Source organism: Lampris incognitus, chromosome 20, assembly GCF_029633865.1.
Source record: "Lampris incognitus isolate fLamInc1 chromosome 20, fLamInc1.hap2, whole genome shotgun sequence".
Taxonomy (NCBI): Eukaryota; Metazoa; Chordata; class Actinopteri; order Lampriformes; family Lampridae; genus Lampris; species Lampris incognitus.
In genome coordinates, this window is record NC_079230.1 from 324864 (window position 1) to 350393 (window position 25530).

The window sequence follows — 25530 nt, forward strand, 5'->3', positions numbered from 1 at the left end:
TATGGTGGGTTTGGTTACAGCTTTCAGAATTATCTTGAGAGATTTGAAAGATTAAATGCAATGATTGAGACTGCATCAGATGAGTCTATGCTCAACAGGTTAAAAGGCACCATGGAAGATGGGCCTACCCCTTGGGATCTTTTCTAGACTCAAATAAAGCCTGATGGAGTTCTTGCTTAGCTCTCAAGAATAACTAAAAACCCTCAGTGACTGTGGCACACTCCCTTTGCTTCTCATTATAGACTGAGTTTCTTACTTCCATATGCGTACTTTTTTTTTAGACTTATTTTACATTTTACTTTTTTTTTCATATCATGTCTAATGAAGTCAGGACCCTGAAGGGGTGAACTTTGTTGAAACAGTGTACCACTAGCCTTCCTGTTACTGTTCTTTTTGAAAAATGCAATACAAATTTAAATGACAAAAAAAATATATATATATTAAACAAAATATGGGACCTGGACTCTAAGACTATATAATATAAACAAGACCAAACTACAAAAAATGTTTAAAAAGTACTACAAGTCCTGTACACACAACCCCCGCTTAGAGGATGAGCAACAAATTGGAACGTTCCATGATTCTCTCAATTTACCTGTTCTATATGAGAAACAAAATCAAACATTAACAGCGGCAGTAACTGAGACAGAGCTAAACAGTGACATTTCCAGGCTCAAAGCGAATAAGTCACCCGGTCCAGGTGGCTTCCCATCAGAGTGGTATAAGGCTTTTCTTTCTTTCTTCTTCTTTTTTTTTTGTGGAGTTTTTCCCCATTTTTCTCCCCAGTTGTACTTGGCCAATTACCCCACTCTTCTGAGCCATCCTGGTCGCAGCTCCACCCCCTCTGCTGATCTGCAGAGGGCTGCAGTCTACCACAGCCGCTTCTTTTCACCTGACAGTAAGGAATTTCACCAGGGGGACATAGCGCATGGGAGGATCACGCTATTCCCCCCCACCCCCCAACAGGCACCCCGACCAACTAGAGGAGGCGCTAGTGCGGCGACCAGGACACATGCCCACACCCGGCTTCCCACCCGCAGACACGGCCAATTGTGTCTGTAGGGACGCCCAACCAAGCCAGAGATACACGGGGATTCGAAACGGCGAGCCCCATGTTGGTAGGCAACAGAATAGACCACTACGCTACCTAGACGCCCAGGTATAAGGCTTTTCAACTTGAGTTCATACCAAGTCTTCTCGGGCTTGCAATATATTTTTAATGGATGTTAAAATGCCTCCATCATGGAGCGAGGCAGTGATCTCAGTTATCCCAAAGGAGGCAAAGGACAGACTAGAATGTGGATCATACAGACCAATTTCAGTATTGAATGTTGATTACAAATTATATACAGCCATCCCAGCAATCATTGGGCAGCAGGCAGGGGACACCCTGGACAGGCTGCCAGGCCATTACAGGGCCCACACCCACACACACAAACACACACACACACACACACACACACACACACACACACACACACACACACACACACACACACACACACACACACACACACACACACACACACACACACACACACACACACACCCCTAGGGACAATTTAGTACGGCCAATTCACCTGACTTACATGTCTTTAGACTGTGGGAGGAAACTGGAGCACTCAGAGGAAACCCACGCAGACACAGGGAGAACATGCACACTCCATACAGAGGATGGCCCAGGACGATCCCCAAGGTTGGCCTACCCCGGGGCTCCCCCTAACTCATTTTCCAAATTAATGAAACTTCTAGAAACATTTGGTAGAAAGAATAATTGTGGAGTGAGTTGGATGAGAAAGAAGAATTCTGGAGTGAGTTGGATGAAGTGGTAGAGTGTACCCAAGAAGGAGAGAGTAGTGATTGGAGCGGACTTCAATGGGGATGTTGGTGAAGGGAACAGAGGTGATGAGGAAGTGATGGGCAGGAATGGTGTCAAGGAGAAAAATGTGGAAGGACAAATGGTGGTGGATTTTGTGAAAAGGATGGAAATGGCTGTGGTGAATACATATTTCAAGAAGAGAGAGGAACACAGGGTGACATACAAGAGTGGAGCAAAGCGCACACAGGTGGACCATAGCTTATGTAGAAGGCGCGATCTGAAAGGGATTGGAGACTGCAAGGTGGTGACAGGGGAGAACGTAGCTAGGCAGCATCAGATGGTGGTCTGTAGGATAACTTCGGAGAGCAAGAAGAGGGAGCGAGTGAAGGCAGAGCTGAAGATCAAATGGTGGAAGTTGAAGAAGGAAGACTGTTGTGTGGAGTTCAGGGAGGAGTTAAGTCAGGCACTGGGTGGTAGTGAAGGGCTGCCGGATGATTGGGCAAGCACTGCAGAAATAGTGTACTGTACAAATTAGCACTGTACATTGGCTTTTGAACTCGGACTACCCCTTGATTCCCTTTTGCCTACGGACTTGGAGCTTTTGCTGGTGCACGCACACTTACACAACACCCAACACTCCATTCACATATTACACACACCTAGGATATTTTACACTAACACATAGATAGCTAGACACATAACTGCCTGTCACTACACATAGCATATTCACACACCCCGCACACAAAATAACCTGAGCACCATACACATTCTGCATTTCTCTCTCCCTTATTATTTTCTCTCTTTACTTTACTTTTCAGTAAACGCTACTAAAGAGTCCTCCGCCTCCTGAGTGGTCGTCTGGGTCCTCCTGCACAATCCATAACTGAGTATGGTCATTTGAGAGTGAAACTGCAGGTATGATAGTCTTTTCACTCTCAAATGGACATATCCATGTGCTGAGTATGGTCATTTGAGAAATAAACTGCAGGTATGAGATAGTCTTTTCACTCTCAAATGGACATATGCATGTGCTGAGTATGGTCATTTGAGAATGAAACTGCAGGTATGATAGTCTTTTCGCTCTCAAATTGACATATCCATGTACTGAGTATGGTCATTTGAGAGTGAAACTGCAAGTATCATATAGTCTTTTCACTCTCAAATGGACAGGAGTTAAGTCAGGCACTGGGTGGTAGTGAAGAGTTGCCAGATGGCTGCGCAACCCCTGCAGAAATAGTGAGGGAGACAGCTAGGAAGGTACTTGATGTGTCATCAGGTCAGAGGAAGGAAGACAAGGAGACTTGGTGGTGGAATGAGGAAGTACAGCAAAGTACACAGAGGAAGGGGTTGGCAAAAAGAAGTGGGATAGTCAGAGAGATGAAGAAAGTAGACAGGAATACAAGGAGACGCAGCGTAAAGTGAAGAGAGAGGTGGCAAAGGCAAAGGAAAAGCCGTATGGTGAGTTGTATGACAGGTTAGACACTAAGGAAGGAGAAAAGGACTTGTACCAATTGGCTAAACAGAGGGACCGAGCTAGGAAGGCTGTGCAGCAGGTTACGGCAATCAAGGATAGAGATGGAAATGTGCTGACAAGCGAGAAGAGTGTGCTGAGAAGGTGGAAGGAATACTTTGAGGGGCTGATGAATGAAAAATGAGAGAGAGAGAGAAGGTTGGATGATGTGGGGGATAGTGAATCAGGAAGTGCAGTGGATTAGCAAGGAGGAAGTGAGGGCAGCTAAGAAGTGGATGAAGAGTGGAAAGACAGTTGGATCTGATGACATAGCTGTTGGAGGGTGTTTAGGGTCCAAGTTGAGGAGAGCCTGGAGAGGTGGAGGTATGCACTGGAGAGAAAAGGAATGAAAGTCAGTAGGAGCAAGATGGAACACATATGCGTGAATGAGAGGGAGGACAGTGGAATGGTAAGAATGCAAGCAGTAGAGGTGACGAAGGCGTATGAGTTTAAATACTTGGGGTCAACTGTCCAAAGTAATGGGGGAGTGCAGAAGAGAGGTAAAGAAGAGAGTGCAGGCAGGGTGGAGTAGGTGGAGAAGAGTGTCAGGAGTGATTTGCGACAGAAGGGTACCAGCAAGTGTTAAAGGGAAGGTTTACAAGATGATAGTGAGACCAGCTATGTTATATGGTTTGGAGACAGTGGCACTGATGAAAAGACAGGTGGAGGAGCTGGAGGTGGCAGAGTTGAATATGCTAAGATTTTCATTGGGAGTGATGAAGGAGGACAGGATTAGGAATGAGTATATCAGAGGGACCGCTCAGGTTGGACGGTTTGGAGACAAAGCAAGAGAGGCAAGATTGAGATGGTTTGGACATGTGTGGAGGAGAGATGCTGGGTATATTGGGAGAAGGATGATGAATATGCAGGCTTCATACACTCTTTCACCAATGATTTTCAATGACTTTTCCATGACTTCTCCACAACCTTTAACCGAGTTTCCATGACCCAAAAAAAATCACTTCATTGTTCACTGAAAACTATTTATTGTAGCACCAATTAAAATTAGCTCTGCATTTAAAACATGTGGTGCCTCTAAAACAAATCTTTGCAGTGTATTTCCTTGTATTCACTTTTAACAAAATAAATAAATAATACTTATATCTAAAATGAAATAAAACAATTCTCCCAAAAACTAATGCCCACATAATCTCCACTTTGAGGACTTCGTTTTTTGTTGAACATCCAAAGTTGTCCGTTTCTTCATTGCTGAAGCTACAGTTTATCGCTGGATGAATTTGATACACCAGCATTCATAAACTCACTGATGGGAATTGCAGTGCTAGCAGTAGCAGCAGTTGTCTCGTGCTTTTTCCCCTTCATGTGCCTAACAAGCGCAGCCTCGCCCATATTCGAAATATCGAATGTTTTACAGCACACCTTACATTTAGTACGCTTTAGGTCAATGTATTTTGCCAGCCACAACTGGTACTTATCCTTATAAAGCCATTTATTATTGAAGCTGCACTTCCCTGGCATGTTGGCACAGCAGGTTTGCCACCTGCTACATTAGCGCACCAGAGGTCTAGTGGGCGGGCCTGTAATCACAGACTGAAATAACTTCTCACATGTCACTGAAATACCGCAAAGGTTATGTGCCAATTTAGGTTTATTTTTATGCTTGGATTCCTTTGTAATTACATTTAACATAAATTTAGCTATATTTCCATGACTTTTCTAAAACTTTACAGAAAATTACACATTCCATAACTTTTCCAGGACCTGGAAATTGCGTTTTAGATTTCCATGACTTTTCCAGGTTTTTCATGACCATATGAACGCTGAATATGGAGCTGCTAGGGAAGAGGAAAAGAGGAAGGCCAAAGAGGAGGTTTATGGATGTGGTGAGCGAGGACATGCAGGTGGCTGGTGTTACAGAGGAAGATGCAGAAGACAGGTAGAGATGGAAACGGATGATCCGCTGTGGCGACCCCTAACGGGAGCAGCCGAAAGTAGTAGTAGTAGATACTGCTGTGAAAAATAAAGAATGTCTGCTCCTCTACAAGGCTTTCCCCCTCTTCATCCTCCTCATTCACACATTCATCCTGTGTAAATGTAAAGTACAAATTAGGAAGGAAGAAGGAGAAAGAAAGCTACTTTATTTTGTCATTGTACAGCTTACAATGAAATTTGTCTTCTGTGTGTAACCATCATATTGTATAAGAGCAGTGGGCAGCCGCAGCATCTGGGGACCAGCTCCACTCTTTTGCATTGCCTTGCTCAGGGGCACAGGCAGGAGTATTAACCCAAACATGCATGTCTTTTTGATGGGGGGAGGAAACTGGAGCAAACCCATGCAGACATGGAGAGAACATGCAAACTCCACACAGAAAGGACCTGGGACAGCCTAGGGTTCGAACCCAGGAATTTCTTGCTGTGAGGCAACAACACTAACCACTGGGCCACCATGCCCCCAGGAACATGGATATGTCCATTTGAGAGTGAAAAGACTATATCATACCTGCAGTTTGGCTCTCAAATGACCATACCCAGCACATGGATATGTCCATTTGAGAGTGAAAAGACTATATCATACCTGCAGTTTGGCTCTCAAATGACCATACCCAGCACATGGATATGTCCATTTGAGAGTGAAAAGACTATATCATACCTGCTGTTTCGCTCTCAAATGACCATACCCAGCACATGGATATGTCCATTTGAGAGTGAAAAGACTATATCATACCTGCTGTTTCGCTCTCAAATGACCATACCCAGCACATGGATATGTCCATTTGAGAGTGTAAAGACTATATCATACCTGCAGTTTCGCTCTCAAATGACCATACTCAGCACATGGATATGTCCATTTGAGAGTGAAAAGACTAGATCATACCTGCAGTTTCGCCCTCAAATGACCATACCCAGCACATGGATATGTCCATTTGAGAGCGAAAAGACTATCATACCTGCAGTTTCACTCTCAAGTGACCATACCCAGCACATGAATATGTCCGTTTGAGAGTTAGAAGACTATATCATACATGCAGTTTCACTCTCAAATGACCATACTCAGCACATAAATATGTCCATTTGAGAGTGAAAAGACTATCATACCTGCAGTTTGGCTCTCAAATGACCATACCCAGCACATGGATATGTCCATTTGAGAGTGTAAAGACTATCATACCTGCAGCTTGGCTCTCAAATGACCATACCCAGCACATGAATATGTCCATTTGAGATTGAAAAGACTATATCATACCTGCTGTTTCACTCTCAAATGACCATACCCAGCACATGGATATGTCCATTTGAGAATGAAAAGACTATATCATACCTGCAGTTTGGCTCTCAAATGACCATACCCAGCACATGGATATGTCCATTTGAGAGTGAAAAGACTATATCATACCTGCTGTTTCGCTCTCAAATGACCATACCCAGCACATGGATATGTCCATTTGAGAGTGAAAAGACTATATCATACCTGCTGTTTCGCTCTCAAATGACCATACCCAGCACATGGATATGTCCATTTGAGAGTGTAAAGACTATATCATACCTGCAGTTTCGCTCTCAAATGACCATACTCAGCACATGGATATGTCCATTTGAGAGTGAAAAGACTAGATCATACCTGCAGTTTCGCCCTCAAATGACCATACCCAGCACATGGATATGTCCATTTGAGAGTGAAAAGACTATATCATACCTGCAGTTTCACTCTCAAGTGACCATACCCAGCACATGAATATGTCCGTTTGAGAGTTAAAGACTATATCATACATGCAGTTTCACTCTCAAATGACCATACTCAGCACATAAATATGTCCATTTGAGAGTGAAAAGACTATCATACCTGCAGTTTGGCTCTCAAAGGACCATACCCAGCACATGGATATGTCCACTTGAGAGTGAAAAGACTATATCATACTTGCTGTTTCACTCTCAAATGACCATACCCAGCACATGGATATGTCCATTTGAGAGTGAAAAGACTAGATCATACCTGCAGTTTCGCCCTCAAATGACCATACCCAGGACATGGATATGTCCATTTGAGAGTGAAAAGACTATATCATACCTGCAGTTTCACTCTCAAGTGACCATACCCAGCACATGAATATGTCCATTTGAGAGTTAAAAAGACTATATCATACCTGCAGTTTGGCTCTCAAATGACCATACCCAGCACATGGATATGTCCATTTGAGAGTGAAAAGACTCTTATCATACCTGCAGTTTGGCTCTCAAATGACCATACTCAGCACATAGATATGTCCATTTGAGTCAAGACTATATCATACCAGCAATTTCACTCTCAAATGACCATAATCAGCACATAAATATGTCCATTTGAGAGTGAAAAGACTATATACCTGCAGTTTTACTCTCAAATTACCATACTCAGCACATAAATATGTCCATTTCAGAGTGAAAAGACTATATCATATATGCAGTTTCACTCTCAAATGACCACACTCAGCACATGGATATGTCCATTTGAGAGTTAAAGAAATATATCATACCTGCAATTTCACTCTCAAATGACCATAATCAGCACATAAACATGTCCATTTGAGAGTCTACTACTACTACTTTCGGCTCCTCCCGTTAGGGGTCGCCACAGCAGATCATCCGTTTCCATTTCTTCCCGTCTTCTGCGTCTTCCTCTGTCACACCAGCCACCTGCATGTCCTCTCTCACCACATCCATAAACCTCCTCTTTGGCCTTCCTCTTTTCCTCTTTCCTGGCAGCTCCATATTCAGCATCCTTCTCCCGATATACCCAGCATCTCTCCTCCACACATGTCCAAGCCATCTCAATCTTGCCTCTCTTGGTTTGTTCTCCAAACCGTCCAACCTGAGCTGTCCCTCTAATATACTCGTTCCTAATCCTGTCCTCCTTCGTCACTCCCAATGAAAACCTTAGCATCTTCAACTCTGCCACCTCCAGCTCTGCCTCCTGTCTTTTCATCAGTGCCACTGTCTCCAAACCATATAACATAGCTGGTCTCACTACCATCTTGTAAACCTTCCCTTTAACTCTTGCTGGTACCCATCTGTCACAAATCACTCCTGACACTCTTCTCCACCTACTCCACCCTGGCTGGACTCTCTTCTTCACCTCTCTAATGCACTCCCCGTTACTTTGGTCAGTTGACCCCAAGTATTTAAACTCATATGCCTTCGTCACCTCCACTCCTTGCATCCTCACCATTCCACTGTCCTCCCTCTCATTCACGCATAGGTATTCCATCTTGCTCCTACTGACTTTCATTCCTCTTCTCTCCAGTGCATACCTCCACCTCTCCAGGCTCCCCTCAACCTGCACCCTACTTTTGCTACAGATCACAATGTCATCCGCGAATATCATCGTCCATGGAGACTCCTGCCTGATCTTGTCCGTAAACCTGTCCATCACCATTGCAAACAAGAAAGGGCTCAGAGCCGATGCTTGATGTAATCCTACCTCCACCTTGAACCCATCTGTCATTCCAACCGCACAACTCACCATTGTCACACTTCCCTCATACATATCCTGCACCACTCCTACATACTCCTCTGCAACTCCCGACTTCCTCATACAATACCACACCTTCTCTCTCGGCACCCTGTCGTATGCTTTCTCTAAATCTACAAAGACACAATGTAACTCCTTCTGGCCTTCTCTATACTTTTCAATCAACATTCTCACAGCAAACATCGCATCTGTGGTGCTCTTTCGTGGCATGAAACCATACTGCTGCTCGCTGATCGTCACCTCTCCTCTTAACCTAGCTTCTATTACTCTTTCCCATATCTTCATGCTGTGGCTGATCAACTTTATACCTCTGTAGTTGCTACAGTTCTGCACATCGCCCTTGTTCTTGAAAATAGGCACCAGTATGTCTGTGAATGTTCTTATTCATCCAGGTCATGGTTATCCAAAGGAGTTGAATCAAGTGCAACTGGACTTGGTATGTATCCGTGAAGACGTTTCGCCTCTCATCCAAGAGGCTTTCCTCAGTTCGTGCCTTTCTGACTAGACCAAGCCTCTTGGATGAGAGGCGAAACGTCTTCACGGATATATACCAAGTCCAGTTGCACTTGATTCAGCTCCTTTGGATAGGTACCAGTATGCTTCTTCTCCACTCCTCAGGCATCCTCTCACTTTACAAGATTGTGTTAAACAATCTAGTTAAAAACCCCACTGCCATCTCTCCTAAACACCTCCATGCCTCCACAGGTATGTCATCAGGACCAACTGCCTTTCCACTCTTCATCCTCTTCAAAGCTGCCCTCACTTCCTCCTTGCTAATCCACTGAACTTCCTGATTCAGTAGCCCTACATCATCCAACCTTCTCTCTCTCTCATTTTCTTCCTTCATCAGCCCCTCAAAGTACTCCTTCCACCTTTCAGCACACTCCTCGCTTGTCAGCACATTTCCATCTCTATCCTTGATCGCCCTATCTTGTTGCACATCCTTCGCAGCTTGGTCCATCTGTCTGGCCAATCGGTACAAGTCCTTTTCTCCTTCCTTAGTGTCTAACCTGTCATACAACTCACCATACGGCTTTTCCTTTGCCTTTGCCACCTCTCTCTTCACTTTACGCTGCGTCTCCTTGTATTCCTGTCTACTTTCTTCATCTCTCTGACTATCCCACTTCTTTTTGCCAACCCCTTCCTCTGTGTACTTTGCTGTACTTCCTCATTCCACCACCAAGTCTCCTTGCCTTCCTTCCTCTGACCTGATGACACATCAAGTACCTTCCTAGCTGTCTCCCTCACTATTTCTGCAGGGGTTGCGCAGCCATCTGGCAACTCTTCACTACCACCCAGTGCCTGACTTAACTCCTGTCCATTTGAGAGTGAAAAGACTATATGATACTTGCAGTTTCACTCTCAAATGACCATACTCAGTACATGGATATGTCAATTTGAGAGCGAAAAGACTATCATACCTGCAGTTTCATTCTCAAATGACCATACTCAGCACATGCATATGTCCATTTGAGAGTGAAAAGACTATCTCATACCTGCAGTTTATTTCTCAAATGACCATACTCAGCACATGGATATGTCCATTTGAGAGTGAAAAGACTATCATACCTGCAGTTTCACTCTCAAATGACCATACTCAGTTATGGATTGTGCAGGAGGACCCAGACGACCACTCAGGAGGCGGAGGACTCTTTAGTAGCGTTTACTGAAAAGTAAAGTAAAGAGAGAAAATAATAAGGGAGAGAGAAATGCAGAATGTGTATGGTGCTCAGGTTATTTTGTGTGCGGGGTGTGTGAATATGCTATGTGTAGTGACAGGCAGTTATGTGTCTAGCTATCTATGTGTTAGTGTAAAATATCCTAGGTGTGTGTAATATGTGAATGGAGTGTTGGGTGTTGTGTAAGTGTGCGTGCACCAGCAAAAGCTCCAAGTCCGTAGGCAAAAGGGAATCAAGGGGTAGTCCGAGTTCAAAAGCCAATGTACAGTGCTGCTTGAAAGTTTGTGAACCCTCCAGACATGGTCACTGTTTTTGTAAAAAACATTAAAATAAGCTTATTACACATACATCCAAATCCCAATTTGTAAAGCACACCTTCCAAATAATGGACACACACACAAAAAGAGATATATTTTCATTATTTAATTCAACAAAGGTAGTTTATTTCACAAAAACTGAAAATTTAACATGTGCAAAAGTATGTGAACCCTTGTATTAGTAGCTTGTGGCTCCTCCTTTTGCAGCCATTACTTCAACCAAACGTCTTCTGTAACCACTAACCAGTCTCTCGCATCTGCTTATGGGGCTTTTTGCCCACTCCTCCTTGCAGAACTCAGCCAGTTGAGAGAGATTGGAGGGACATCTGGTATGTACCAACTTCTTCAGGTCTCGCCACAACATTTCAATTGGATTAAGATCCGGACTTTGACTGGGCCTATCCAGAGTACGAATCCCCTTTCTCTGAAGCCATTGCTTTGTAGTTTTGCTGGAATGCTTTGGGTAATTGTCTTGTTGCATAATCCATTTTCGTCCCAGCTTCAACTCCCTGACTGATGGCAGGAGATTCTGGTCAAGAATTTGTTGATATGCCGGAGAATTCATGGTTCCTTGGATAATATGGAGTTGTCCAGGTCCAGAAGCAGAAAAGCAGCCCCAGACCTTCACATTTCCACCACCATGCTTCACTGTTGGGAGGAGGTTCTTTTCTTCATATGCAGCGTTGGCTTTTCTCCAAACATGTTGGTTTTGATTGTGACCAAATAATTCTATTTTGGACTCGTCTGTCCAGAGAATGGACTTCCAGAAGGCCTCTGGTTTGTTCAAGTGCTCTCTGGCAAAGTTGAAATGGGCAGCTTTGTTCTTTTTTGAGAGCAGAGGCTTCCTTCTAGCAACCCTCCCATGAATGTCATGGCTATTCAATTTTCGTCTGATTGTAGACGCATGCACATTTGTCCCAGATGCTACCAGAGAGGTCTGCAACTCTCTAGAGGTGATGTGTGGGTTGGCCTTTACCTGATTTATTATTTTTCTGGTGCTTCTGGGTGATAGTTTTGATGGGCGTCCACTTCTAGGCAGAGTTGCTGTCATGTTGACGGCCGTCCATTTGTAAATTATATGTCTTACAGTGGATGGATGGAGCTGGAATCTTTTGGAGATGGTCTTATATCCCTCCCCAGACTGATGGGCTATCACTACCCTCTTCTACGTGTCCTCGGATATCTCCTTTGCTCTCGGCATTGTTGATTTGTATGGGACCACAGTGGTTTGGTTGGTTTCCTCTCTCTTTTAATTAGTGCAGGCCAAACCCTTTCCCAAGGATGTCTCATTTCATTGGTCTGCTTAAATGATTAATTAAGCACCCAAATGTGTTTCACCAGAGTCTGTTACCTGCTTGACTTAACCAATGCAGCTGGGGGTTCACTTACTTTTGCACATACACTAATTCCATGTTTCATGTAGTTTTTGGGCTACTTAAACAAGTCCTACTAAACAAGTACCTGCAACTGATAAACATATATCTGACATTTCATACATAAAAACTGGTGATGATAGAATAAGAAAATCATAGTAAAACAACAGAAAAATCTAAACTGCTCAAGGGGTTCACATACTTTCAAGCAGCACTGTATTAGTCTGAGGAGGTAGGTTGGCAGGCGAGCTGGCTCTGTGCAACAGGTCACAGGTATGTTATGGGGAGATCTGGCTATGAGTAGAGTGAAGACCAGATTCTTGTAGGAGTTGAAGTTGATTGCAGATGGGGACACCACATCAAGTTCACCAGGGAGGATGTGGAACATGACAGGTTAGCCTTCTTACACTGTGAAACTGTAATTGGTGATGGGGGACATTTGATGGTTGATGTTTACTGTAAACCAACACATACTGATCAGTACTTAAGGTTTGACTCTCATCATCCACTGGAGCACAAACTAGCAGTCATCAGGACGCTGGACCACCGAGCTGACAATGTCCCCACCGATACAGCGGCTGGAGAAGAGCAGACGTCCCACATTAAACTGGCCCTGGTTAAGTGTGGTCATCCTAACTGAGCATTTGTCAAAGCCGGGAAGATGCCCAAACAGTGCACCAGCCAATCGAAGAGAGGAGAAGGATACCAGCTGTCTAAGTGTAAACCAGTGCTGATTCTGTATGTGGCAGGAGTGTCAGAAAAGCTGAGATGCGTATTTTCCAAACACCGTGTCTCAGTTGCTTTCAAACCCCAAAACACGCTGCACCAGAAGTTGGTCCACCCCAAGGATCAGGTCCCCCGGCACAAACAGAGCAATACAGTGTAGCTTTTACGTACCAGGAGGATTGCCATGACTTGTACATTGGGGAAACTAAACAGACGCTGGCCAAGAGAATGGCACAACACAGGAGAGCTACCACGTCAGGCCAGGACTCCAGTCTACACCATCTACAGGCAAGGACTCCACAGTCTACACCATCTACAGGCCAGGACTCCACAGTCTACACCATCTATAGGCTAGGACTCCACAGTCTACACCATCTACAGGCCAGTGGCCACTCTTTCAAGGATGAGGACGTGCACATCCTTGACAGACAGGAATCCTGGTTTGAACAGGGAGTTACAGAGGCCATATATGCGAAGAGGGAAAGACCATCCCTGAACCAAGGGGGGGGGGGGGACGCTGAGAGTACATCTGTCACCATCTTACAATGCTGTGATTGCAACTATTCCCCAATCCTCTGTGAATAGTACACATGGGCATTGTAACTCTAGTTGATGGTCACACCATACTTGCATATGAAACCAATCGTTGTTTGCAGTCGTTATGCTACTGTGCTGTTTAAGGGTAGAGATACCTGCAGTCAGTTCAGACTGAATAAGTCACTTAGATGATGATGATGAAAAATTTCTCCCAATAAACAGAAATAAATCCTCGTGTCCAGATGAATCGATTCAGTTTTTTGTGATTTGAGTGACAATATATTTGTCACTCAAATATAGATGTTGAGTGCGGCCAAACATCGGTACACAAAAGAGCCACTCATATCTATGGCGACGGGCGTTGGTAAACATCGGGACACAAAGAGCCATGGACATCTATAGCTCCGACAACGACTCCAAGAGGATAAATTCTGAGTCTCATCACCATCCAGTCAGACTAGCTTGGTCTAGTCAGAAAGGTACGAACTGAGGAAGCTTCTTGGATGAGAGGCGAAACGTCTTCACGCATATATACCAAGTCCAGCTGCACTTGATTCAACTCCTTTGGATAACTGTAATTAATCCCACCCATGTGTATTGATTTAAATACGTTGAAGAAGGGCATCTTGCCCAAAACATCAGTGTGGCAATGTTAAAAAGTTCAAATTGGAGTGCTGTCCAAGTCTTTTCTTTGTAAATGCTACACTATCTGTCAGTGTGTAGGTCTTAGTCAGGATTCAAGTTGAGGTTCTGGTGCTAAAAATTATTTTAATCATCATATAATCATTACTATTATTAATATATTGACTGCATGATCATGACAGTAATGTTAAATTATGCTGTTTACCGTTGTCTGAATTATCAGTTGGTGGGTACATTCAGTTTCTTCAATCTCGCCAACCAAGTTGTCTTTGAGATCTTCAAAAATCGATGCTGCATACCTCGCGCCGGGATGGTCTTGACTGGTGACAGCAGCTCCTATACAGCATCTGATCTTGCCCGTTTGAGTTTCCTTCCCAAACTCCATTTCTGAACATTTTTTTTTATGCTCATCATACTGCGTATAAGAGGGTTCATTGTCACAATGTTCACAAAGGCGCCAAGGTCTTTCCGGGGACTTTCATCTTGCAGGTGTAAAGACAACCTTCTGACAAGACCTGAAAGAATCGTGGTAATAACTACCAAACTAAAGATCATATACGTTCACCCAAACAAGGATGAGGAAAATAAAATAAACATTTGCCACTATTAATGTTGCCAAAATGCATTTTAATTCAAAAACTATCTTAAAATATTGTGTTTTCCACTGAGAATAAACAGAATGTCAGCCACTTTTTATCTTCACAGATAGAAACTTGACTCAAATGTCGTGGACGCAGGCTCCATCAACACGGGCTAGAAGCTTAAGTGTTGATGTTTATTAAAATCTTAACACATCCACGGCGTGCAGAAACATAAAATGCCAACGTTTTATTCTGGTGACTGGGTTGCTGAGGAAAATACTTCCGGGCGGTAAAGGGAGGGTGCGTGTGTGAGAATGAGAGAGACAGAGAGACAGAAAGAGAACGAGAGAGAAAACAGAGAGACAGACAGACAGAGAAAGAGACAGAGAGAGACAGACAGACAGACAGACAGAGACAGAGCGAGAGAGACAGGCAGAGGTAGAGAGAGAGAGAGACAGACAGAAAGAGAACGAGAGAAAAACAGAGACAGGCAGACAGAGAGAGAGACAGAGCGAGAGAGACGGAGAGAAAACAGAGACAGAGAGAGAGACAGACAGAAAGAGAATGGGAGGGAAAAACAGCGAGACAGAGCAAGACAGACAGACGGAGAGAGAGACAGAGAGACTATCTACTTTGTTTTTCAATTTACATACATTTTAATGTATCAAAAGCCTTGGCAACACAGATGAACAATTTGTCATGCCAATAAAGTGAACTGAGCAGAGAGAGAGAGAGAGAGCAAGAACAATTATGTGAAACACTGGAAAGCTGAAATCAAAACTCAAAACAAACTAGAAGTCTATCGGGCCCTAAAAACCAACTATGATTTGGAAGAATACCTCTTAACTGTCAGAGACAGGAAGCAGCGACAGATCCTCACCAAATACAGGCTCAGTGACCACAGTCTAGCCATGGAAAAGAGGAGACACAAAAAGACGTGGTTGCTAAAAGAGCATCGAACATGTGGTCAGTGCATGACAGATGAAGGGGAGACAGAGGTGCACTTCCTCCTTAAATGTGACATGTGGAAAAACGGCGCCGGGCTTTTGTTCAGCAGCTGGAACACGTGATTCCAGAGTAGCAGGAAATGGAGGACGCAGTTAAGCTGCGGGGGGTCCTGGGAGGGGGGCCAGTGGCGAGCATTGCAGCAAGATTTTTATTATCTTGCCACAGCCTGAGAGACAGTGGGTGACGGCACCTATTGCTACTGTTGTTTGATATCATAATCATTGTTGTTGTTGCTGTTATTATTATAATCATTGTTGTTGTTGCTGTTATTATTATAATCATTGTTGTGTTGTGTTGTTGTACATGCTTTGGCAATATGTACACAAACATACTATGTCATGCCAATAAAGCACATATTGAATTGAATTGAACTGAGGGGGGGGATTTGGACTGCTCACAGTTCCTTTCTGGTGGTTGTTGGTGCACACTGCAGCTAGAGCTGAATACAGAATAATAACCAGTTAACATTACTGAGGATTAAGGTTCATCAGATTCTGATGGTTTCTATCATGCAGAATGATAATATACATATATATACATATATATGTATACATATGTGTGTGTATATACATATGTGTGTGTGTGTGTGTGTATATATATATATATATATAGCATTCTGCGTGATGCACACACACACACACACACACACACACACACACACACACACACACACACACACACACACACACACACACACATATATAGTAGCATTTTTTTCCCCCGAAATCGTCAATGGTGTTGTTATAAGTGCTCAAGTAACGAGGAGGGAATATCAACACAGATACAGGAAAAAAGATTTTAATACATTGCAGTACAGGCTAGTTTGGTACACTCATCAGTTGCTAATGTGGTTTAACAAAGAAAACACACAGCACACATTGCCCAGCATCACGCCTCTAATTTCAGTGGACAGTAACCAGTCAGATCTTTCTGGATGCACTGTATATAAACACGGATACAGGAAAAAAGTTTTAATGCATTGCAGTACAAGCCTGTTTCATATCTACAGTGCATCCAGAAAGTATTCACACCCCTTCACTTTCCCCACATTTTGTTATGTTACAGCCTTATTCCAAAATGGATTAAATTCCTTTTTTCTCTCATCAATCTACACACAATACCCCATAATGACAAAGTAAAAAAGGTTTTGTAGAAAGTTTTGCAAATTTATTAAAAATAAAAAACGGAAATATTGCATGTACACAAGCATTCACATCCTTTATTCAGTACTTGGTTGAGGCACCCTTGGCAGCGATTACAGCCTCAAGTCTTCTTGGGTATGAAGCTACAAGCTTGGCACACCTATATTTGGGGTATTTCTCCCATTCTTCTCTGCAGATCCTCTCGAGCTCTGTAAGGTTAGATGGGGAGTGTCGCTGCACAGCTATTTTCAGGTCTTTCCAGAGATGTTCAATGGGCCTCAAGTCTGGGCTCTGGCTGGGCCACTCAAGGACATTCACAGACTTGTCCCGAAGCCACTCCTTCGTTGTCTTGGCTGTGTGCTTAGGGTCGTTGTCGTGTTGAAAGGTAAACCTTCGCCCCAGTCTGAGGTCCTGAGCGCTCTGGAGCAGGTTTTCATCAAGGATCTCTCTGTACTTTGCTCCATTCATCTTTCCCTCGATCCTGACTAGTCTCCCAGTTCCTGCCGCTGAAGAACATCCCCACAGCATGATGCTGCCACCACCATGCTTCACTGTAGGGACGTTACTAGCAAGGTGATGAGAGGTGCCTGGTTTCCTCCAGACGTGACGTTTGGCATTCAGGCCAAAGAGTTCAATCTTGGTTTCATCAGACCAGAGAATCTTGTTTCTCATGGTCTGAGAGTCCTTTGGGTGCTTTCTGGCAAACTCCAAGCGGAATGTCATGTGCCTTTTACTGAGCAGAGGCTTCAATCTGGCCACTCTACCATAAAAACCTGATTGGTAGAGTGCTGCAGAGATGGTTGTCCTTCTGGAAGGTTCTCCCATCTCCACAGAGGACCGCTGAAGCTCTGTCAGAGTGACCATCGGGTTCTTGGTCAACTCTTTGACCAAGGCCCTTCTCCCCCGATTGCTCAGTTTGGTTGGGCGGCCAGCTCTAGGAAGAGTCCTGGTGGATCCAAACTTCTTCCATTTACGAATGATGGAGACCACTGTGCTCTTCGGGACCTTCAAAGCTGTAGAAATGTTTTGTGCCCTTCCCCAGATCTGTGCCTCAATACAATCATGTCTCGGAGGTCCACGGACAATTCCTTTGACTTCATGGCTTGGTTTCTGCTCTGACATGCACTGTCAACAGTGGGACCTTAGAAACATCTCAAGGATGATCCATGGAAACAGGATGAACCTGAGCTCAATTTTGAGTGTCATAGTAAAGGGTGTGAATACTTGTGTACATGCAATATTCCAGTTTTTTATTTTTAATAAATTTGCAAAAATTTCTACAAAACCTTTTTCACTTTGTCATTATGCGGTATTGTGTGTAGATTGATGAGAAAAAAAAGGAATTTAATCCATTTTGGAATAAGGCTGTAACATAACAAAATGTGGGGAAAGTGAAGGGGTGTGAATACTTTCCGGATGCACTGTAAATAGCGTTTTTTTTTCGAAACCGTCAATGTTGTGAGAGTGCTCAACTAATGAGGAGCGGAATATCAACACGGATACAGGAAAAAAGGCCTGTACTGTAATGTATAAAACATTTTTTTCCTGTATCCGTGTTGATATATATATATATATATATATATATATATATATATATATATATATATACACACACACTCACCGGCCACTTTATTAGGCACACCTGTCCAACTGCTCGTTAACACAAATTTCTAATCAGCCAATCACATGGCAGCAATTCAATGCACTTAGGCATGTAGACATGGTCAAGAAGATCTGCTGCAGTTCAAACCGAGCATCAGAATGGGGAGGAAAGGTGATTTAAGTGACTTTGAACATGGCATGGTTGTTGGTGCCAGACGGGCTGGTCTGAGTATTTCAGAAACTGCTGATCTACTGGGATTTTCACGCACAACCATCTCTAGGGTTTACAGGGAATGGTCCGAAAAAGAGAAAATATCCAGTGAGCGGCAGTTCTGTGGGCGAAAATGCCTTGTTGATGCCAGACGTCAGAGGAGAATGGCCAGACTGGTTCGAGCTGACAGAAAGGCAACAGTAACTCAAATAACCACTCATTACAACTGAGGTATGCAGAAGAGCATCTCTGAACACACAACACGTCGAACCTTGAGGCAGATGGGCTACAGCAGCAGAAGACCACACCGGGTGCCGCTCCTGTCAGCTAACAACAGGAAACTGAGGCTACAATTCGCACAGGCTCACCAAAATTGGACAATAGAAGATTGGAAAAACGTTGCCTGGTCTGATGAGTCTTGATTTCTGCTGCAACATTCGGATGGTAGGGTCAGAATTTGGCGTCAACAACATGAAAGCATGGATCCATCCTGCCTTGTATCAACGGTTCAGGCTGGTGGTGGTGGTGTAATGGTGTGGGGGATATTTTCTTGGCACACTTTGGGCCCCTTAGTACCAATTGAGCATCGTGTCAACGCCACAGCCTACCTGAGTATTGTTGCTGACCATGTCCATCCCTTTACGACCACAGTGTTCCCATCTTCTGATGGCTACTTCCAGCAGGATAACGCGCCATGTCATAAAGCTCGAATCATCTCAGACTGGTTTCTTGAACATGACAATGAGTTCACTGTACTCAAATGGCCTCCACAGTCACCAGATCTCAATCCAATAGAGCACCTTTGGGATGTGGTGGACCGCGAGATTCGCATCATGGATGTGCAGCCGACAAATCTGCAGCAACTGCGTGATGCTATCATGTCAATATGGACCAAACTCTCTGAGGAATGTTTCCAGTACCTTGTTGAATCTATGCCACGAAGGATTAAGGCAGTTCTGAAGGCAAAAGAGGGTCCAACCTGGTACTAGCAAGGTGTACCTAATAAAGTGGCCAGTGAGTGTATATATTAGGGCTGGGACTTTAACGCGTTATTTTGATAATTAATTATAGGAAAAATAACGGCGTTAAAAAAAATTAACGCATTTTATCGCATTTTATTTTTACACTCCGGTCAACACGGAAAGCTTCTCAGTGCACTCGTTTCTGGCATACGGACTATACCGATGCACCGAGTGACGTCAGTCAAGCGGAAGGCGGAGTAGGTTAGGATAACAAGTTAGTATGCTAACAACAGATGTGATGGACGACAAGGATGACACCGTGTTGCTTAGCTCTGTGGATGGGAAATTTACGTTTAAAAACCGGTCGGATGGAAGCCTAGATAAGAGCACTGTTGTGTGCAGACTCTGCAACAAAGAGTTTGCATTCCACCGCAGGTATTCAAGCCTCCGGTACCACCTAAATGCGAAACACGTTGCAGCTAGTACAAACACCAGAGCTAACGCTAATGCTAGTGCTCCTAGTACAACCAAGCAGAGTCGCCAACCGACTCTCCACCAGATGACGGGTTTCAAAGCCAAGATGAGTAAGTCCACGTCTGATAAATTAACAAACTCACTGGCGAAATGGATTGCTGTGGACTGTAGACCACTTTCAGTGGTAGAAGATCAGGGGTTACAAAAAGTACTGTGTTTACCAAACAAACTTGTTTTGAACAAAATAAACAGGATTTTGTTGTTTAAACTTATGTGTCTATTCATTGATTTAGTCATCTACCAAGACCTGTTTGAATTGAAAAATTTTGCTTCTGGTGTCAAATATCGATATGCGATTAAAATGCAATTAATTATGATAATTAATTACAAAGCCCATAATAAACTTTTTTAATCAAGTCCCACCACTAATGTATATATATATTGGGGCCGGGCAAGTTAACGTGTTATTATCGCGTTAACGCCAACAATTATTTTATCGTGGATCAACGCAGTTTTTTTTATTATTATTATTTTGAAAGTCTGTTGCTCACTGGCTCTGACTACACATACAGACAAACCATGGGTCACAGGAGGGGTGGGATGTTGATCAGTATTGGCTTGGGGTGGGCCAGTGAGAGCATTTGGGGTGGGCCTAAGACTGCTGCAGCGCTCACATGAACCGGAACAGACAAGAATTGACGTGGAGAGAAAAAAAATGGAGAAAGGTAATGAACTATTACATGGACATTTTCTTTTTAAATCAATTCCAGACGGCGGAGTTGATAGAACGAAAGGTATTTGTAACTACTGTAATGTTGAATTTTCCTATCACTGGAGTACTTCGAGTCTGAATTATCACCTAAATGCAAAACACACGGTTGATGCCAGCAAATCACCCACCAAAGGGAGGCTTCGGCAGACTACGTTAGATATGTTTGGGAGAAGTATAGATAAAAAGAAGCAAGACAAGCTAACCGATGCCACAGCGGAGTGGATAGCTACAAACTGCAGGCCGGTTAGTATTGTGGAAGATGTCAGTCTGAGGAATATTCTTAGGATCGCAACGAATGATGGCACGCATGAGCCTCCCTCAAGACGCACCATCACAAGAAGAATACACGAGTTGAACGAAAAGGATCTTCAGATATACACAAAAGGACCGACTATCCATCCATCCATCCATTAGCTGAACCGCCTATCCTGTTCTCAAGGCCGCGGGGATGCTGGAGCCTATTCCAGCAGTCATTGGGTGGCAGGCGGGGAGATACCTTGGTCAGGCCACCAGGCCATCACGTGTGTGTGTGTGTGTGTGTGTGTGTGTGTGCCCTGCGTGTGGCGGATTGACTATATAAAAGCAATATGGGACAGACTAATAGAAGCTAGGTTAAGAGGAGAGGTGATGATCAGCAGCAGCAGTATGGTTTCATGCCATGAAAGAGCACCACAGACGTGATGTTTGCTTTGAGAATGTTGATGGAGAAGTATAGAGAAGGTCAGAAGGAGTTACATTGTGTCTTTGTAGGTTTAGAGAAAGCATATGACAGGGTGCCGAGAGAGGAGGTGTGGTATTGCATGAGGGAGTTGCAGAGAAGTATGTAGGGTATGTATGAGGGAAGTGTGACAATGGTGAGGTGTGCGGTTGGAATGACAGATGGGTTCAAGGTGGAGGTGAGATTACGTCAAGGATCAGTTCTGAGCCCTTTCTTGTTTGCAATGGTGATGGACAGGTGGACGGTCGAGATCAGGCAGGAGTCTCCGTGGACTATGATGTTTGTGGATGACATTGTGATGTGTAGTGAGAGTAGGGTGCAGGTGGAGGGAGGTATGCACTGGAGAGAAGAGGAATGAAAGTCAGTAGGAGCAAGATGGAATACCTATGCGTGAATGAGAGGGAGGACAGTGGAATGGTGAGGATGCAAGGAGTAGAGGTGACGAAGGTGTATGAGTTTAAATACTTGGGGTCAACTGTCCAAAGTAATGGGGAGTGCAGAAGAGAGGTGAAGAAGAGAGTGCAGGCAGGGTGGAGTGGGTGGAGAAGAGCGTCAAGAGTGATTTGTGACAAAAGTGTACCGGCAAGAGTTAAAAGGAAGGTTTACAAGATGGTAGTGAGACCAGCTATGTTGTATGGTTTGGAGACAGTGGCACTGATGAAAAGACAGGAGGTGGAGCTGGAGGTTAGAGGAATATTAAAGGGACAGCTAAGGTTGGACGGTTTGGAGACAAAGCAAGACAGACAAGATTGAGATGGTTTGGACATGTGTGGAAGAGAGATGCTGGGTATATTGGAAGAGGGATGCTGAATATGGAGCTGCCAGGGAAGAGGAGAAGTGGATGGCCAAAGAGGAGGTTTATGGACGTGGTGAGAGAGGACAAGCAAGTGGCTGGTGTGACAGAGGAAGATGCAGAAGACAGGAAGAGATGGAAACAGATGATCCGCTTTGGTGATCCCTAACGGGAGCAGCCAAAAGTAGTAGTAGTAGTAGTAGTAGTAGTAGTGACTATATACAGGCAAAATCTAAAGTTGCTGTCAACTGGCTGGCACCGGTAACCAGTAGCAAAGTTTTGATGATAACATCACATCATTATCACTTTCAACTGCAGTTTAAATAGACACTGTGAAACAAACTAATGGCTGTACAAGTCCACTATTTTCACACTGCAGATGGAACAGGAATGGTATACCCACCAGACAGAGGGTGCAGGAAAAGGTGTGGAAAATACATTCACGCTTCAACTCGACAAATCAAAAGCCACAGGAGTCTGCTTCTATTGTGGTGAACAGAGTCATTGGGCAAGAGACTGTCCCTATAAAAATAAACCCAATCAAAATAAACAAATCATTAGAGATATTTTACGACAGTTATGGACCCACCGATGCCACAGTGCTGATCTGTCGGATGTTCTGTTCATAGCTCTGAGTGTTGGCTGGTCGACTGGGAGTTCTTCTGCTGTACCAGAATGTGTAATTATACTGTAGTGGATGTTCTCCGGCACCAGGACACACTGCCTATATGACAAACAGACAGTTAATGTAACAATGCGTCATTATACTGGAGAGGGTGTTCGTCATCTGGAAACACTGTCTATATATGGATTAACAGATATGTAGTTTTCATGTCAGGATGTATAGTCATACTATAGAGAATGTTCTCCTGCACCCTGACACACTGCATGTACATATACACTCAGCTCCCAGAAAAATAGAAACCCCTGTTTGGTAACATGTTGGACCACCTTGGGCCCTTATAACAGGTGCCATAAATCATGGCAGTGACTCAACATGGATCCTGCAGCTTTGCGGTATGTTAAAGATGGCCATGCAGACATCAGTCCTTCACACAACTGCCCATGGTTGATGGGTGGTAGCTCCTTCTATGGATGCCGTGATTGAGTTCATTCCAAAGATGTTCAATGAGACTGATATTGGAGGATTATGGTGGCCAGGTCATTAATATTATTTCAGCTGAATGTTCTCAGACCATTCCAACACTTGTTTGCTTCATGCACATGAGCAATATGTGGACCCATTTGACACACGATGCAGGTGGAAGCACTAACATCCATTAATTTGAGGTAAAAAGTGACGCACCGATGCTCACACTGCTTCATACTTGCGAGTCACATCTGGTGTAAATCTGGCCTGAGTCTACCATTGAGGTGGTGCAGCTGGAAACGGGATTAGTCACACTAGATAATTCTTTTTGCAGTCAACAGCTGAGTGCTGATGTTTCTTAGCCCACTGCAAACGTCTTCAACAGCTTACCATGAACAGGGAAGTTACTTTGCATACTCATCTGCTATTGTACCCTGTACAGGCAAGAGTGCAACACATTGCATGTTCCAAAATTGGTAATTGTGCATCATAATTATTGTCATGTTAACCATTGCACTGTGAACAGGTGATGAGTTTTTGTGGTCCAAGCCAGCTGACGTCTTCCATGTTCATCTACAAATGCCGCCTCCAAAATAGCAAATGTTTTGATGAGGTGTCTTGTGTTCTCGTTCATTCATTGTACACCTCCGAGACTGTCGTCTTCAAAAAGCCCAGCAACTCTAATGTCTGGTGGAGCTCAAAGCTGCTCTGATGATACCCACCATCTTGTGAAGCTCAAAGCTGCTCTGCTGATACCCACTATCTTGTGAAGCTCAGAGCTGCTCTGCTGATACCCACCATCTTGCCTCTTTCAGTCTGTTAAATCATGCTTTAAGCTCATTCTCTAGTAACCCTAATACTACTACTTTCGGCTGCTCCCTTTAGGGGTCGCCAGAGTGGATCATCCGTTTCCATCTCTTCCTGTCCTCTGCATCTTCCTCTGTCACACCAGCCACCTGCATGTCTTCCCTCACCACACCCATAAACCACCTCTTTGGCCTTCCTCTTTCTTCTTCCCTGGCAGCTCCATATTCAGCATCCTTCTCCCAATATACCCAGCATCTCTCCTCCACACATGTCCAAACCATCTCAGTCTTGTCTCTTGCTTTGTCTCCAAACCATCCAACCTGAGCTGTCCCTCTAATATAGTCGTTCCTAATCCTGTCCTTCTTCATCACTCCCAATGAAAATCTTAGCATCTTCAACTCTGCCACCTCCAGCTCCTCCTCCTGTCTTTTCATCGGTAATTTGTCATTTGGTCATTTTCTAGAAACACGTTCATATAAAAAGCATGTGTGATAAAGGAGATGGTGTTACATGCACTTGTTTATCTGGTGATGCATATGTAAATTGAAAAGGAGGGCCTACTTCTTTTGCAGGCGCGCGCACACACACACACACACACACACACACACACACACAAATATACATACAAAGCCTTTAAAAAGTATTCAATTTTTGCATTTTGTGTTTTATATTTAATTTTAAACAGACAAACCCAATTTAAATCCAATTACCCAATTGACCCTCAGGGATGAATAAAGTATTCTGATTCTGATAAAATTGCCCATCAATCTACACTCAATAACCCATAATGACAAAGTGAAAACAAAAATTTTTGTAAATTTTTTAAAATCAAAAACTGAAATCTCTCATTGACGAAACTATTCACAACCATTGCTGTGGCACTCCAAATTTTGGTCAGGTGCATCCTGTTTGCTTTCATTATACTTGAGATGTCTAGGACTTGATTGGAGTCCGCCTATGGCAAACTGAATTGATTGGACATAGTTTAGAAAGGCACACACTGGTGTATATCAGGTCCCACTATTCACATCGCATGTCAGGCCAAAAACCAAGACATGAAGCCCAAGGAACTCTACAGATCTCCATACTAAAATTGTGGGAAAGAGTATAAAACCATTTCTAAAGCTTTAGAGTGTTCCCAGGAGCACAGTGGCCTCAATAACTGTGAAATAGAAGATGTTTGGGACCAAAAGAACTCTTCCTAGAGTTAGTCGTCCGGCCAAACAGAGTAACCGGGCAAGAAAGGCCTTGGTCAGGGAGATGACCAAGAACCCAGTGGTAATTCTAACAGAGCTTTGGA

General features: G+C 43.8%; 1 protein-coding gene across 3 annotated transcripts in view; it reads right to left on the reverse strand.

Annotated features, from left to right (window-relative positions):
• The window catches only part of eif4e2rs1 (eukaryotic translation initiation factor 4E family member 2 related sequence 1), a 93208-nt gene that overhangs the window by 61695 nt on the left and 5983 nt on the right, over positions 1–25530 (reverse strand). For 2 of the 3 annotated variants that reach the window (XM_056300386.1, XM_056300385.1), the window contains exon 3: positions 22923–23057. The exons of the other annotated variant lie outside the window; for it this stretch is intronic. In XM_056300386.1, coding sequence (XP_056156361.1) covers positions 22923–23057 — 135 coding nt within the window. The remainder of the gene's footprint in view (positions 1–22922; positions 23058–25530) is intronic. 3 annotated transcript variants of the gene reach the window in all.